This window comes from Elephas maximus, chromosome 4 (genome assembly GCF_024166365.1).
Source record: "Elephas maximus indicus isolate mEleMax1 chromosome 4, mEleMax1 primary haplotype, whole genome shotgun sequence".
Taxonomy (NCBI): domain Eukaryota; kingdom Metazoa; phylum Chordata; class Mammalia; order Proboscidea; family Elephantidae; genus Elephas; species Elephas maximus.
In genome coordinates, this window is record NC_064822.1 from 64,202,935 (window position 1) to 64,219,058 (window position 16,124).

General features: G+C 38.4%; 1 protein-coding gene across 1 annotated transcript in view; it reads right to left on the minus strand.

Annotated features, from left to right (window-relative positions):
- LOC126076234 (antigen WC1.1-like) overlaps positions 1-8,195 on the minus strand; it is a 60,425-nt gene extending 52,230 nt beyond the window's left edge. The window contains exon 1 of the mRNA XM_049884814.1: positions 8,129-8,195. Within this exon, the coding sequence (XP_049740771.1) occupies positions 8,129-8,195 (67 nt within the window). The remainder of the gene's footprint in view (positions 1-8,128) is intronic.
- Positions 8,196-16,124: the final 7,929 nt, after the last annotated feature.

Sequence of the window (16,124 nt, forward strand, 5' to 3'; positions counted from 1 at the left end):
GCTATTGTGGTCATCTAGGCTACCAGCAGTAGCAGACTCAGACTCTTCTTAAAGAAAGCATCCCCAAATTAGACCTTGAGTACCAAAAATATATAGCACAGGGGAAGCAAGCCACCAACTCAAAGAGGCCTTCTCCAAACAATATACGTATTTAAAATCTTAAAATAGTCCACCCCCTCACCTCTTATTCTGATTTTCTTTTTTATTTAATCCATATAGTGTATCATCTTCCAATATATCAAACTTACTTATATGTTTATGAGTAAATTTATATGAGTTATATGTTATGTATAACATATTTATATAAACCAAACCAGAACCAAACCCAGTGCCGTCAAGTCGATTCCGACTCATAGTGACCCTATAGGACAGAGTAGGACTGCCCCATAGAGTTTCCAAGGAACACCTGGCAGTTTCAAACTGCCCCCCCTCTGGTTAGCAGCCGTAGCACTTAACCACTATGCCACCAGGGTTTCCCTTATTTATATATGTTATATATTATAAAATATATATTATATTATTGCCTAGCAATTCTGCCCCAGAATCTGCTCCATGAAGGTGGAGGTTTTTCTTTATATGGCAAACCCGTGAAAGCCAGAAGCTGTGTAAGGCAGAAACCTGTCAGAGAAGGAAAACTCACCTGGTATTTATGAGGTAAGACTATTAATAGAGAGCAATAGAGAAGTGGTAAGCACCCTGTCAAAGATGGAAATATTGAGAGATCTGGAAAAACAACGCAGTTCTGTTGAGTTCCAGCAGACCTCACTGTATTTTGTTCACTGCTATGTCACAAATACTCATAAACTTCCCTGTAACATAACAGTCAAGCTTTCCTGGCACATAACACTCAGTGTGTGATGAATAGATGAATTATAAATGAATGAGTCATTAGAAAACAACCAATAGTTGTACATCCCCAATGAATTCAGATAAAAGTATTATATAAAGAACATACAGAAAAGCTACAAGAGATTATCAGGAATAATAAAATACATTTGAAAAAGAAACAAACAGAACTTTTAGTTGTGAAAAATACAATTGCTAAAATACTAAGTGGACTAGATACAGATGAAAAAAGAGTAAGTTAACTGGTAGATAAATCCAAAATATTACAGTGAAAGCAGAAAAAAGACTCAAGAAAATGAAAACACTAAAAAGGAAGTTAAGAAATATTGAAAATAGAATGAGAAGGCATAGTGTATGTGTAACTGAGTTTCCAGAAGAAGGGAGGATAGAAGAGAGAAGAAAGAGTGACAGAGTGAGAGAGAGAGGCAAAGAGAGAGAGAGAGAGAGAGAGAGATGGAGAGTTTGGAAGAGGCTGCATTTGAAGGATAATGATAGAGAATTTCCACAAGTGATTCAAACAACTAAAAAATATGTCAATAATTGAAGCAAGTAAATCTATTATAATTATCAGTTAAAAAAGTGGATTACAGATTTAAAACATAGAGTCAGGTGTTCTTTATAAGAGAAGCATCTGAAATACTAGAACACAGAAAATCTGAAAGTAAATGGATAAAGATGTATGGGGCAAAAACAAAGCAATAAAAAAAATAGAGATATTTATTTTAATAGAAGAAATGATATTCTTTGACATTCAAAGCATTCTTAGGAATCAGAAGATAAACCAATAAAAGTATTTTACTTCACTAATATATACTAATATATATACTAATTTAAAACTTGTACACTTAATAGAAAGTCTCAAAAATTTATAATTCAATTACTGATGGAACTAAAAAAAGGAAATATAAAATCTACTATCATTATGGGAGATTTCAACATATCTATTTCAATAAATGATCTGTCAAGCAGACAAAAAATAACAAAAATGAGAAGATTGGAACTAAGCTATTAACATGCCTATTCAGTCCTATACACACAATAAAGAAAGTACATATTCCTATCACGTATACATGGACCGTTTACAAAAATTAACCAAGCAATCATTTATAAAGTAGTCTAAGCAAATGCCAAAGATATCTGATCACATTTTCTGACTACGATGAAATTATGTTAAATATAAATTAAAAACATGAGCAAAAAAAATTCTTATATAGTTGGAAATTAAAACAACAACAACACATGTGCACATTACTTGAGGGTCAAAGAAGAAATCATAATAAAGTAAAAATGATTAAAAATAAAAATGAAATTCCCACTTTTTTAAGCATATGAAATCCATCTAATGCAGTACATAGAAATTTATGGCTATAAATTGTCATAAGAGAAAAAAATTAATTCACTAAGTATCTCTTTAAATTGGGAAAAATGAATAATACCAAAAAAGCAGAAGGAAGAATAACAAATACAAGAAATGTATGATGAAAGAAAAATGATAAAATAGAGCAGATCACAAAGCCTGAAGGTGGTTCTTTGAAAAGACTAACAAAATAGAAAAGCATGTGATAAACATAAACGATATTCGAACCAAAGAATCAAACCCGTTGCTGTTGAGTTGATTCCGAATCATAGGGACCCTATTAGGAATAAAGAATGAGTCATAACCACAGATTGAACAGATATTAAAAATAAGACAATAACATATATAAATTTATTGCTATAAAACGGAAAACTTAGATCAAAGAGATACATTCCTATAACTAGCCAAAATTGACTTTAAAAATACAGAAAGCCTCAGTGGTCCTGTAATTATTAAAAAAATGAGCTACTAGTTAATCTGAGCCACCAGCCAGTCTCTACCTGTCATGTGAAAAAAAAAAAAAAATCCTACTTTTAAAAACCAGTTAGTCACATTTTCTGTTAAGTGTAGCCAGACACGTACATCAATTCAGTGAACACTTATTGAACACAACAAGTGCCATGCACCATTCTAGTTGCTTGGGACACACAGTGTTGGAAAATAAGACTTAAATTTTAGACCTCACGGATTTTAAATTCTAGTGGGGAGACATTAAAAAGTTAAATGTGATAAATAAGTAGTTACGTAGGCTGTTGGACAGTTTTAAGTGCTATGAAAGAAGAAAAAAAGTAGAAGATAGGAGGATCAGCAGCACAGTATTGAGTTTGCAGGGTTGCAATTTAAATAGGATGGATGCAAGATAGTCCTCCATGAAGGAAGTAAGGGGGAGCAAAGTCCAGACAGAGATACAACTTAGTTAAAAGGATATGCCTAGGTGGGAATGTACCTGCTGTGTTTGAGGAAAAACAAGGAGGCCATTGTGGCTGGAGTAGAGTAAGTGAGGGAGAAGAGTAAGGGAAGAGTTCAGACAGAAAGGGGGGAGGATCTTGTAGGGCCTTGTAATCCATTAAAAAAACTTCAATTTTTATTCTCAGGTAACTATGGCGCCATTGGTAGGTTTTGCGCAGGGTAGTGACATAATCTGCTCACATTTCAGCAGGATTACCCTCTCTGTTTCACTAACAAGAGGTTGTAGGGACCACAGATACAAGCAGAGAGCCAGTATGGTATGCAAGCATTTGTAATTACCTAGGGAGAATGTATTCGTTGCTGGGACCAGATTAGTAGCAGTGGAGGTGGTGAAAAGTGGTCAAATTTTCCTGATAGACTGGATATGAGATGTGAGAGGATAAGAAGAGCTAGGGATGACTCCAAAGTTTTAGCCTAAGCTGTAGTATTTTTTTTTCTTTTTTTGGGCCGGGGGTCCGGGGGTCAGCATTGGACATGTTCATTTCAGATGTGTATTAGAGGATGTAAGTGGAGCAGTCAAGTAGGCATTAGGATATTCAAGGAGAGATCTGAGCTAGAGATATAATTTGTGAGTTGATGGCGTATAAATGATATTTAAACCCACGAGTTGAATGTGATTACCAAGGTGTGGTAGACATGTTAAAGAGAGGAAGGCCTGAGACTGAGCCCCTGGGACACTTCACAATAAAGTGATCTGAGAAAAGAGGTCGACCTAGCAAAAAACACTGAGAAGGAGTGACCAGCGAAGTAGGATAAAAACAAGAGAGTGATGTCCTAGAAGTCAAGTGAAAAAATGTACTGAGAAGTTGTAATCAATATACTAAATACTACTCATATATGAAGCAAGCAAACAAAAACCCAAAAAACAAAAACATAATAAAAAATAAAACACTACTACCACAACAACTGAGAATTGATTATTGAATTTAGCAGTGTGTGGATCATTGATGGCCTTTACGGGGGAAGCTTCAGTAGAGTGAAGAGACAGGGAAGCCTGATCTAATTCCATTTAAAAGAGAATAGATGGAGGGGAGTTGGAGACAGCGATCATAGAGAGCTCTTGAGAGGAGTTTTGCTGCAAAGGGGGACAACAACAACAGAAAAGTACTAGCTTTTGAGGAGGTGGGATCAAGATAAATTTGTTTTAAGATGAGAGAAATAACACGTTTACATGCTATTGGTAAATAGTGTTTTTGTTAGTTGCCGCGAGTGGCTCCAACTCAGCGACCTAACTCATGTACAACAGAAAGAAACATTGCCTGGTTCCATGCTGTCTTCATGATCTTCAGTATGTTTGAGTCCATTGTTGAGGCTATCGTAGTACCTTCCAACCCAGGGGGCTCATCTTTCAGCATTATACTGGACAACATTCTGCTGTGATCTATAAGGCTTTCCTTGGCTGGTTTTCAGAAGTAGATCATCAGTCCTTTCTTCCTAGTCTGTCTTAGCCTGGAAGCTCCACTGAAACTTGTTCACCATGGGTGATCTCACTAGTATTTGAAATACTGGTGGTAGTACTCCCAGTATTATAGCAACATGCAAGTCACCACAGTACGACAAACTGACAAACAGGTGGAAGAAAACAGTCGTAGAAATTGAAAAATCGATGGTATATGAAAAATAGAGGAGAATTGCTTAGATTTGCCCTTGAGTGGATGTGGTAGAATGTGATCCAGGGCACAAGCGGAGGAATTAAACTACTGGAAAAGTGGAGAAGAATTGCTGATAGGTGAGCAGATATGGTGGTAGGTTTTGGGGAAGTCCCCTTCTGATTGCTTTAATTGGAATTGGAATGCAGGCTGGCGTCTTTTAACCAGGTTGTCAAGAGATTGAATGTATTTCTCCTTATAGCATCACAGACTAGTAAAGCCCATGTTACATCTCTGTATTTTTACCTTGTAACGGAATAAAAGTATCATATATCTAAAATGTAATTCCTATGTGGTACAACTGATATAAGACCATCACACGCATTTAAAAAAATCCAGATGTAATATGGTTTTACATATCCTTTAGTCAAACTATAAAATTATTTGAAGAAAATAAAACTTGACTAAAAATAATTTTGAAATGAAGAATGGCATTCGAAGCATGATATTAAAGACAGAAAGCATAAAGGTAAAACATAGGCTTGATGACATAAAACACAGCACATGTGCACACACAAAACACACACACACACACCACTAAGGACACCACTAAGATCTCAAAGTCAGGCTCAAGAACATTCATACGCAAAAACAAATTGGAGAAAGTTTTTACAAAATATATGAGGCAAACAGTAAGTCATATTATTTTATAAAATGTTCTGATAAATGAATAAGAAAGTGATAAACTTTCCAAAGAAAAATAAAAAATTGTTACGATGGTTATCTTAGGACTGCAATATAGGAAAGAAAATAGTATTTTTGGATATAGGGTCAGTATGTATTTAAAAACATGATATATATTTGTAGAAAGAGTATGAAGAAAACACAGCACTCTCGATGTTATTGAGAGTTAAACAAAATGAAAATTATTCTGATGGGCAATTAGGCAATATATGTTAGAGGCTTTCAAAATGGTTATCCCGAGAAAATAATAATGGCTATTCCATGAGGTCAATGTAGATGTTCATAAGAACTTCGTTTATCGCAACATTATAATTGAAAACATAAAAGTCAACAAATGGAATTAGATAGGTAAATTAACTTTCAATAATCATGTGAATTACTGACTACCATAAAAATGACATAGAAGATTTTTTTAATGAGACAAAGAAATTTAAAATATATGATTAACTTTTAAAATGAATATAAATGATATAGAGGAAATTTATGATTCAGTTATGCATACATATGTGTGTAGGGATGGAGGCATGCCCTCTATTAAAGCAAAGATTATCGTTCAGAAAAGAATCTAAAGAATGTTGACAGAACATATCTACTTTTACTATAAAGACATGTAACATGTGTCAGGCTCAGGAAAAATTTAATGCTCTCTGGCACCAAGATACCAAGGCTGAAATTTCACAATTAGATAAGGCAAAACCATGTGACCTGAAAGAATATATTCTAATAATATGTTCCTACAAAAATTATCTCTGAGGAAAAATTGTGCTTGCTTGAATGAGGTGTGATTTCTTCTTAGCTTAATGAACAATTTATTCACTGCTCTCATAGCTGAGAAGGCCACAAGGGAATCAGGGCACCAATTTTATATTTCAGTTTAAGAATCTACCTCTTCTCCTCAGAGCCACTTATGCCTGGACAAAGACAACCCTCATTGGCATATGGCCAAAACTCAAGGAACTGGAAGTTCTAAGACTTATAATAAAGAAGTGAGGAGCAGAGCTTCTTGCTCCTGTTGGGAAGGGTAGAATTTCTCATAGGAGCAGGATGAGGACTTCTGAGTGGAGGGGCTTGAAATAAAGAGAAAACATGGGATAGAGAAGCTATAGAGGGACAAGGGCATTGCTGAGGCACAAAGGACCAGGATCCACATTAAGAAGAGCTAACTCTACAGGAATGTAGCTAGAATATTCATATTTTGGAGCTTAAACCCAGATAACAGGGACTCCCACATTCAGGGACTCCCCATATTTCATGTAGGATCTGAAGGAACCACAAAGGAGAATTTCAAGATTAAGACATTCACAAGCAAAGTGTTCTTTCTAAAGAGCAGATCTTAGAGGGTATCACAGAGCACCTGGGTGGTGCAAACCGTTAATGCTGTCAGCTGCTAACTGAAAGGTTGGAGGTTCAAATCCACCCAGGGGTGTCTCGGAAGAAAGTTCTGGCATTCTCCTTCTGAAAAGATCAGCCATTGAAAATGCTATGGAGCACAGTTCTACTCTGACACACATGGGATCACCATGAGTCTGAGTTGACTCAATGGTGACTGGTTTTTTAGAGGAAACCAGAGAAGAAGCTTAAGTGCTCCACTGGAGCAGGGGAAACTTGACCAGGAGAGGCCCATTGTGAAGTCTACAAGGTTTGATCCCTGTTCTGCCTTCAACACTAGTATCAGTTAACTCATGAACATCTACGTTTGGCATCAGTTTTCTATGCTGTACAGTGGGGTTGGAGGGCCATCGACCCAAACAGCAGGAAGGGAAACACCACAAGCAGGAAGATAAAGGTCTGCCAAGAACTCAGTGCTGGGGAAAGACTACAATAAAGCAGAAAAACGCATGAGCTGTGGGTGTGTGTGTGGGAAAAAAAAAAAAAAGAAACTCAAGGTCAGGCTCAGACTGCAGGTGCAGGGTTATCTGGGGTATAACTACAGTTCACATTGGGAGGGCTTTCTGCATAGACAGCAAGGTTTCCACATCTGTCCATACACACATGTCATCACCACCACCTCACATACAGCAGCATGGCTTAGAGAGTGTGAGCTCTATGAAAAAATTGATTTCCATTGGGCAGGCCTATTCCTGCTCTCATATTCAGCCTTCACACGCTCTTCAAACTCCCTGCAACCATTATTTCACCCATTCTCTGTCTCTCACACTATGTTTACATATGTACACATGCATAAACATATATATACACACACACACTCCAATCTATAGCCTAAAAGAGCAGAAATACCAAATTCCTAGTGAAGACAGACATACTCTCAAGCACAAGGAGTACAGATTAGGGGCCCAGCATGAGGTAGTCGCTGCGCCATCATCCATCATGAGAAAACTTGGAAGTGATCAGACGTCCTCTGGGCTTATAGATGTTGTTGGGGACAAATGAAACATAGAGTCAGCTCAATCTGAGAACAAACTTTATGTGTATGAAACGATTCACTGCTGACAGTGAAAAACAGAGACCACACAGGAGAAAATTCAACATTCATTGTCACTAAGGATCACATATGATTAAAATCAAGTGGTCAGTATAGAGGCTTTGCCTTTATGATCATTCCTTAGAGCCCTGGAACTAACCCAATATCTCTGCTGATTTTAGGAAGTGAGGCTAGGCTTACCTTGAGCATCCACCAGGACACTGAAGAGGAGAAAAACAAGTGCCTGGAGAAAGCAGTGTCCACCCATGGTCATTCTGATCCTTATGTCTTGAGGTCACAGCTTCAATATCCTCAAATTGTGCAAGGAGTCCTCCCAGCTCTTACTGGTGGCTTCTAAAGCAGGAAGAGGATTATATAGCCCCATTCCCTGACATCACAGTCTTTCTGAAGCCAATAGAAACCCTATTAAACATCTTCCTTGCCATCAGAGCCATATAACAGAAACTTTATGAAATTCGAACACCAATTAGGCTCTGAGTCCTAAATCTCTCCTTATATGAGATATGAAGTTTTATGATGTCAGGTGTCATTCTGTCCCTAAGGCTGATACAGAAAAGATATATCAAAAATATAAGTGGCTTTCCTTCCTACACCCCAGGGGTCCAGCTCAATGGTTAGTTCTGCTCAGCTGGTGGAATCAGTCAACTGCACTGTTTCTGGGTGGGTCCCATCATCCCGTGGGCCCAAGAAACGATGTTTTTCTTTACTTAGACCTAGGTCTCCAATGTCACTCCAAAGAGCTACATGACCAAAGTGTTGTGGCTGCAGAGAAACAAGAAGTGCCTAAGAGGAAGGACAAAAAGTCAGGTGAGAAGGAAATTGGGATTAGAAAGTTTAAAAATTCTCAGTGAATGAAAAGAAGGAATGTGATCTTTGGGCTTGTACGGGGAGTTTTCTTCTTCTTTCGTTTCTAGCTAAGTAAAGCTTCTTGAAGATCCCAGGCTCTCCAGCTCTTGATGAGAACCAGTATCGAGTCTATCTTTATTCTCTTTTCCTCACGTCACAGAGAACTTTTTGCCCCTCAGACTACGACCAGTACAGACACTTCACCTAGGGATTAATTATACTCCCTGGATGAAGTGTCTGTGGAGCCCTCTAGACACAGTGGTTAAGAGCTCAGGCTAACTAAAAGGTAGGCAGTTTGAATCCACCAGCTGCTCCTCAGAAACCCTATGGGGTAGTTCTACTCTGTCCTATAGGATCGTTATGAGTCAAAATCGACTCCATGGCAATGGGTTTGTTTTTTTCTTTGTTGGATATGGTGGGGCTACAGATTACAAATTAGTGACAAGATTAATCCCCATTTCACATTGCGGCAGTCTGGTCCTAACAATCAGTTTTCAGAAATGAAAGAATGGGTGCCTGCCTGCTCCTGGGCCCTCCTTTTCAGCAATTCATCCACTATGTTTCCTCCTTGCCCCCTTCATTTTCATATAAACTAATTAGCCCACTTTCACATTCTTTTTTGACCTCTACCCAACCTCTGGAGCCCTGGTGGTGCAGTGGTTAAGAACTTGGCTGCTAACCAAAAGGCTGGCAGTTTGAATCCTACAGCCACTCCTTGGAAATCCTTGTGAGGCAGTTCTACTCTGTCCCATAGGGTCACTACAAGTCGGAGTCCACTCAACAGCAACGAGTTTGGTTTTTTTTGTTTTGTTTTCTTTTACCCAACCTCGAAATAAGATGACTCTTATTCCAATGTTTGGGAATGGAATGTTTTTCACAATTGCTCATCTCACTCTTGCTATCAACAAAACAAATACCTTTTTATCTCTTTTAAAATGTAATTGCGATTTGCTGCAGGGAAACAAGCTGCCGGGTGATAGAAATCACAAGTAAAGGTTATGAGGATTAAGTAAAATAAAATATGCAAGGATTTGTACCTTTGAATTAATGCTGGCTTTGAATTAATGTTAATTATTGTGATTCAGTAAATATTTATAACACATCTATCACATGCTACCGTTTATTGACCAGGTACTAGATGCTGGGGAAAAAGTATTAAACAAGTCAGACTGTCCTTGACCTTCAGTTTAGCAATGAAGACTGATATAATACGAATAAATAAATAAATGGTTGATCGTAGATGTAAGGAGCCATTGAGAAAAGGAACTGAGCAATGAGATTATATAATAGGAAGAATAAAACCCAGCCAGAGGGTGTGGGAGTGGGGAGATAAGGAGTGGAAAGTTATGGAGGACATTTTCCCACTAAAAGCTATGCTTGAAGGATTATTGATAATCTAGGAGAGCAGAAAAGCATTCCCTGTAGCAGTAGAAACCCACCAAACCAAACCCACTGCCCTCGAGTTGATTCCGACTCATAGAGACCCAGTAGAGCACACAAAAATAACCTGAGGTCCGAAAGAGCTTTGATTTTTGTAGGATCTTTGAGAAAGCCAGGGAGCCTTCAAAGCATAAAGAGCAAGGAGGAGAGGAAGGGTTGATGTAGAAAGGCAGGTCAATGCAGATCAAAAATGCAGATCAGAAAGGATCTTGTAAAAACAAAAACAAAACAACAGCAGCTAAATTTTATCTTAATTGCAATACGAAGCCACTGAGTAGTGGTTTTATGTTTTAGGAGATTATTGTCTTAGTTGTCGAGTGCTGTTATAACAGAAATCCCACAAATGGGTGGCTTTAGCAAACAGAAATTTATTTTCTCACAGTTTAGGAGACTAAAGTCTGAATTCAGGGTGCCAGCTCTAGAGGAAGGCTTTCTTTCTCTGTGGGCACTGGAGGAAGGCCCTTGCCTCTTTGATCTTTCGCTCCTGGGTGATTGTCATGTGGCTTGGCATCTGTCTCCCCTCATCTCTGCTGTACTCGCTTGTTTAATCTCTTTTATATATCAGAAGAGAGTGACTCAAAATACACCTTATACTAAATCCTGCCTCATTAACATAACAAAGACAACCCATTCTCAGATGGGATTCTAACCACAGGGATAGAGGTTAGGATTTACAACACTTATTTCTGGGGGACACAATTCAACCCATAGCAATTATTCTGTTTGATTCTTATGTTTTCTTTGCCTAATATATGAGACAGGTAGACTCAGAGAATATATTTGCAACCATGTGATATTTAAGGACAAAATTAATGTAAAATAAATGCCATGATTTTTTAGTATTCTACCCAATTAAACCTGGTTCTGATCCAGTCCACTTGGCTGGGAGAATATCAGTCAAGAGGGGAAGGAGGTGGGATGGGAGTGTGGAGGATGCCGTTCCTTAGTTCATGGTCATCCCTACAACTGTCATTGTACCTCTGCTATGGACTACTTAGGCTGGTCCTTCTCAATCCTGCTAGCAATGCTGCCCAGTATTCACAACGGCCTTAAAAAAAGCACCCAAAAAACCCAAACCGATTGACGTTCAGTCGATTCCAACTCATAGTGACCCTATAGGACAGAGTAGAACTGCCCCATGGTTTCCATGGAGCGCCTGGTAGATTTGAACTGCCAACCTTTTGTTTAGCAGCTGTAGCACTTAACCACTATGCCACCAGGGTTTCCAATGGCCTTTTAGGAGGGTCATATTTAAAATATTTACTTGTTGGCATGTTAACGTGAATTAATATATAAATAAATATAAAAATAAAAAATTGAAAATATATCACCTTGTATAAACTCTAATAAGATTGCTTCACACGTAAGTTGTAACATCAATTTTTCATCAAATCAATTAAATAATTTTGAAATCATTTTATGATTTTTAGAAGTGCTATAATTTGTCACTTGATGAAGCTGTCACTAGCCATGTAATGCTCTGTCTGAAATCTGAGATCTGATTTGTTGTAGGGAACAGTGTCAAATTCTTCTGACTTCTACTTTACATTAATAGTCCTTTCAATAATTTTAGAATTTCTTAACATTAATGATATTTTTCACGGTGCCATATCCTTAGTTTCTGTTGATTTTAATGCCAATTACATTAAAAAGTTTTAGCTCTTAAAATACTGCTTAAGGCTTTTATTTATTCAATATCTTTATTTTCAACGAGGGTACAGTTATCATTTTTGGAATGCCATATTTAATTTGACAGAATCTAATGTTTTGGCTGGATCAGAGGCAGGGTATCATGAGGGTTAAAAGTGTCGTATCAGTTGCTGGGCTGCCTGGGTTTGAATCTTGGTTTTGCCACAGGAGTTTTAAGTAAAGTTTGTCTCAGTTTCATCTGTATGATTGGGATGATCATACAAATTACAGTATTCAAATGAGTTAAAAGGGATGATAATACAAATTACAGTATTCAAATGAGTTAAAATACTAAGAGTGGTTCCTGGTACAGAATTAAGCACTATAGAAATGCTCTCATTTTCTTGCTAATGTCCGTGAAAGATGAGTGTTCAGAGAATTTTAGGGCAATTATACCATTAATGAGGTAAAATACCATAGATCTCCCCTGAACTATTTGCCCTACTCCAAACCATCCTGAAGACCTGTCCAACACTTATGGCCTCCTCTTTTCAGGGGAGAGGGAAAGCCTACCATACTGTGAATCTCACAGTGCCTACCCAATCCCTGTGGTAACCAGTACTGCCCAACTCACGTGTTCTCCCATTTGATACAAGGCTTTCTCAAAGCCAAGTACTGCAGGGGTTGGGATTCCCACAAATGATCACTAGAGGGCAATTTGTGGAATTTGCTTGGCTGGAGTGAGTAGACAGAGTCGCAAGGGGCCAAGTCTTCACTAAGCAATCACGCCTGAAGTTTCTATCATTTGCATGAGTGACTTGTTCTCTCCTGCCAGGGTTTGGGCTTGCTCAGCTTGGGGGACATGCCGTACGTAAAAGTCAGGGCAGCTTGCCTGATGGGCTGGAAGTCAGGGAGGCATCAGGATAGCTCATTGGTGGTGCCCATTCAAGAGTTACAGGGCTTGGAAGGTATTATGATTTGAATTATGCCCCCCTCCCCCAAATATGTGTTCTAAATCCTAACATCTATGCCTGTGTTTATAATCCCATTTGGGAATAGTTTTTCTTTGTTATGTTAATGAGATAGGATTAATATAGGGTAAGTCCTTAGTCAATCTCTTTTAAGATATAAAAGAGATTAAACAAGCGAGCAGAGGAGAGGTGGGTCAAGACAGATGCCAAGATACAAGGAGTTCTCCAAGAAACCAAGAATCAGAAGCTGAAGAGACAAGGACCTTCCTCCAGAGTTGACACAGAGAGAAAGTCTTCCCCTACAGCCGGAAACCTGAATTGGGACTTCCAGCCTCTTAAGCTGTGAGAAAATAAATTTCTCTTTGTTAAAGCCATCCACCTGTGGTATTTCTGTTATGGCAGCACTAGATAACTAAGACAGAATTTGGTGCTGGAAAAGTGAGGCGCTGCTCTAATAGATATTTGAAATGTGGAAGCAGTTTTGGAATTGGGTAATGGGTAGAGGCTGGAAAAGTTTTAAGGTGCTGTCTTAGTTACCTAGTGCCACTATAACAGAAATAAAACAAGTGGATGGGTTCAATGAACATAAGTCCATTCTTTCACAGTCTACAGGCTAGAAGTCCAAACTCAGGGCATCAGCTCCAGTGGAAGGCTCTCTTTGTCAGCTCTGGAGGAAGGTCCTTCACATCAATCTTCTCCTGGACTCGGAACTTCTCCACGCAGGAACCCCAAGTCGAAAGGACGAGCTCTGCTTCTGGCACTGTTCTCTTGGTGGTATGAGGTCTCCGTGTCTCTCTGCTTGCTTTAGAGATTGGCTTAAGACACAATCTAATCTTGTAGATCTCATCAATATAACTGCTGATAATCCATCTCGTTAACATCATAGTGATAGGATTTATAACACACAGGAAAATCACATCAAATGACAAAATGGTAGATAATCACATAATGCTGAGAACCATAGACCAGCCAAATTTATACATATATTTTTGGGGGACACAATTCAATCCATGACAAGTGTCTAATAGTAAAAGCCTAGATTGCCTTCAAGAGACTGTTGGTAGAAAACAGAAGACAATTCTGGTGAAGGCTTAGAAGGAAGTAAGGAGACCTATAGAGAAAATATCATCTTAGAGAATACATATGGTGCCAGCAACAGAATGCTGCTAGAAATGTGGACGTTAAATGTGCTTCTGGTGAACCTTCAAAGGAAAACGATGAACATGTGATTGGGTAATGGAAGAAGGGCGATGCTTTTTACACGGTTGCAAAGTACTCACCTGAATTATGTTAAAATGTTTGGTGGAAGGTAGAGCTTGTAAGTGATGAACCTGGTTATCTGGCTGAAGAAATTTCTAAGCAAGATCTTAAAGGGGCTGCATGGCTTCTCCTTGCTGTTTATAGTAAAATGTGAGAGGAAAAAGATGGACTTAAAAATAAATTGTGCAAAATGAAAACAATTTAAAGATTTGGAAAACTCTGTTGTATAAACTAAGGTTTTCAGCAGCTAATGCTTTTCAGAAGTAGACTGCCGGGTCCTTCTTCTTTAGAAGATTTTTATCAGCTGCTGCAGTCTGAAATTGATTGAACATGCAATCAAGATGTATTGATAATTACTGGCAATTGGAACGCGAAAGTTGGAAACAAAGAAGAAGTATCAGTAGTTGGAAACTATGGCCTTGGTGATAGAAACAATGCCGGAGATTGAATGACAGAATTTTGCAAGACCAATGACTTCTTCATTGCAAATACCTTCTTTCACCAACTTAAATGGTGACTACACACATGGACCTCCCCAGATGGAACAAACAGAAATCAAATTGACTACGTTTGTGGAAAGAGATGATGGAAAAGCTCAACATCATCAGTCAGAACAAGGCCAGGGATGGACTGTAAAACAGACCATTAATTGCTCATATGCAAGCTCAAGCGGAAACTGAAGAAAATCAGAGCAAGTCCATGAGAGCCAAAATAAGACATCGAGTGCATCCTACCTGAATTTAGAGACCATCTGAAGAACAGATTTGATGCATTGAACACTAGTGACCGAAGGCCAGACGAGTTGTGGAATGACATCAAGGACATCATACATGAAGAAAGCAAGAGGTCATTGAAAAGACAGGAAAGAAAGGAAAGACCAAGACGGATGTCAGAGGAGGCTCTGAAACTTGCTCTCAAGCATCGAGCAGCTAAAGCAAAAGGAAGAAACGATGAAGTAAAAGAACTGAACAGAAGATTTCAAAGGGTGTCTCGAGAAGACAAAGTAAAGTATTATAATGACATGTGCAAAGAGCTGGAGATGGAAAACCAAAAGGAAAGAACACGCTCCGTGTTTCTCAAGCTGAAAAACTGAAGAAAAAATTCAAGCCTCGAGTTGCAATAGTGAAGGATTCTATGGGGAAAATATTAAAAGAAGCAGGAAGCATCAAAAGAAGATGGAAGGAATACACAGAGTCATTATACCAAAAAGAATTAGTTGATGTCCAACCATTTCAAGAAGTAGTATATGATCAGGAACCGATGGTACTGAAGGAAGAAGTCCAAGCTTCTCTGAAGGCATTGGTGAAAAGTAAGGCACCAGGAATTGATGGAATATCAATTGAGATATTTCAACAAACAGATGCAGTGCTGGAAGTGCTCACTTGTCTATGCCAAGAAATATGGAAGACAGTTTCCTGGCCAACTGACTAGAAGAGATCCATATTTATGCCTATTCCCAAGAAAGGTGATCCAACTGAATGTGGAAATCATAGAACAATATCATTAATATCACACACAAACAAAATTTCACTGAAGATCATTAAAAAACAGCAGCAGCAGTATATTGACAGACAACTGCCAGAAATTCAGGCCAGTTTCAGAAGAGGACTTGGAACCAGGGATATCATTGCCGATGTCAGATGGACCCTGGCTGAAAGCAGAGAATACCAGAAGAATGTTTACCTGTGTTTTATTGACTATGCAAAGGCATCTGACTGTGTGGATCATAACAAATTATGGATACCATTGCAAAGAGTGGGAATTCCAGAACACTTAATTGTGCACATAAGGAACCTGTACTTAGATCAACAGGTAGTTGTTCAGACAGAACAAGGGTATACTGATTGGTTTAAAGTCAGGAGGTGTGCCTCAGGGTTGTAACCTTTCACCATACCTATTCAATCTGTATGCTGAGCAAATAATATGAGAAGCTGAACTATATGAAGATGAACAGGGCATCAGGATTGGAGGAAGACTCATTAACAACCTGCGTTATGCAGATGACACAACCTTGCTTCCTGAAAGTGAAG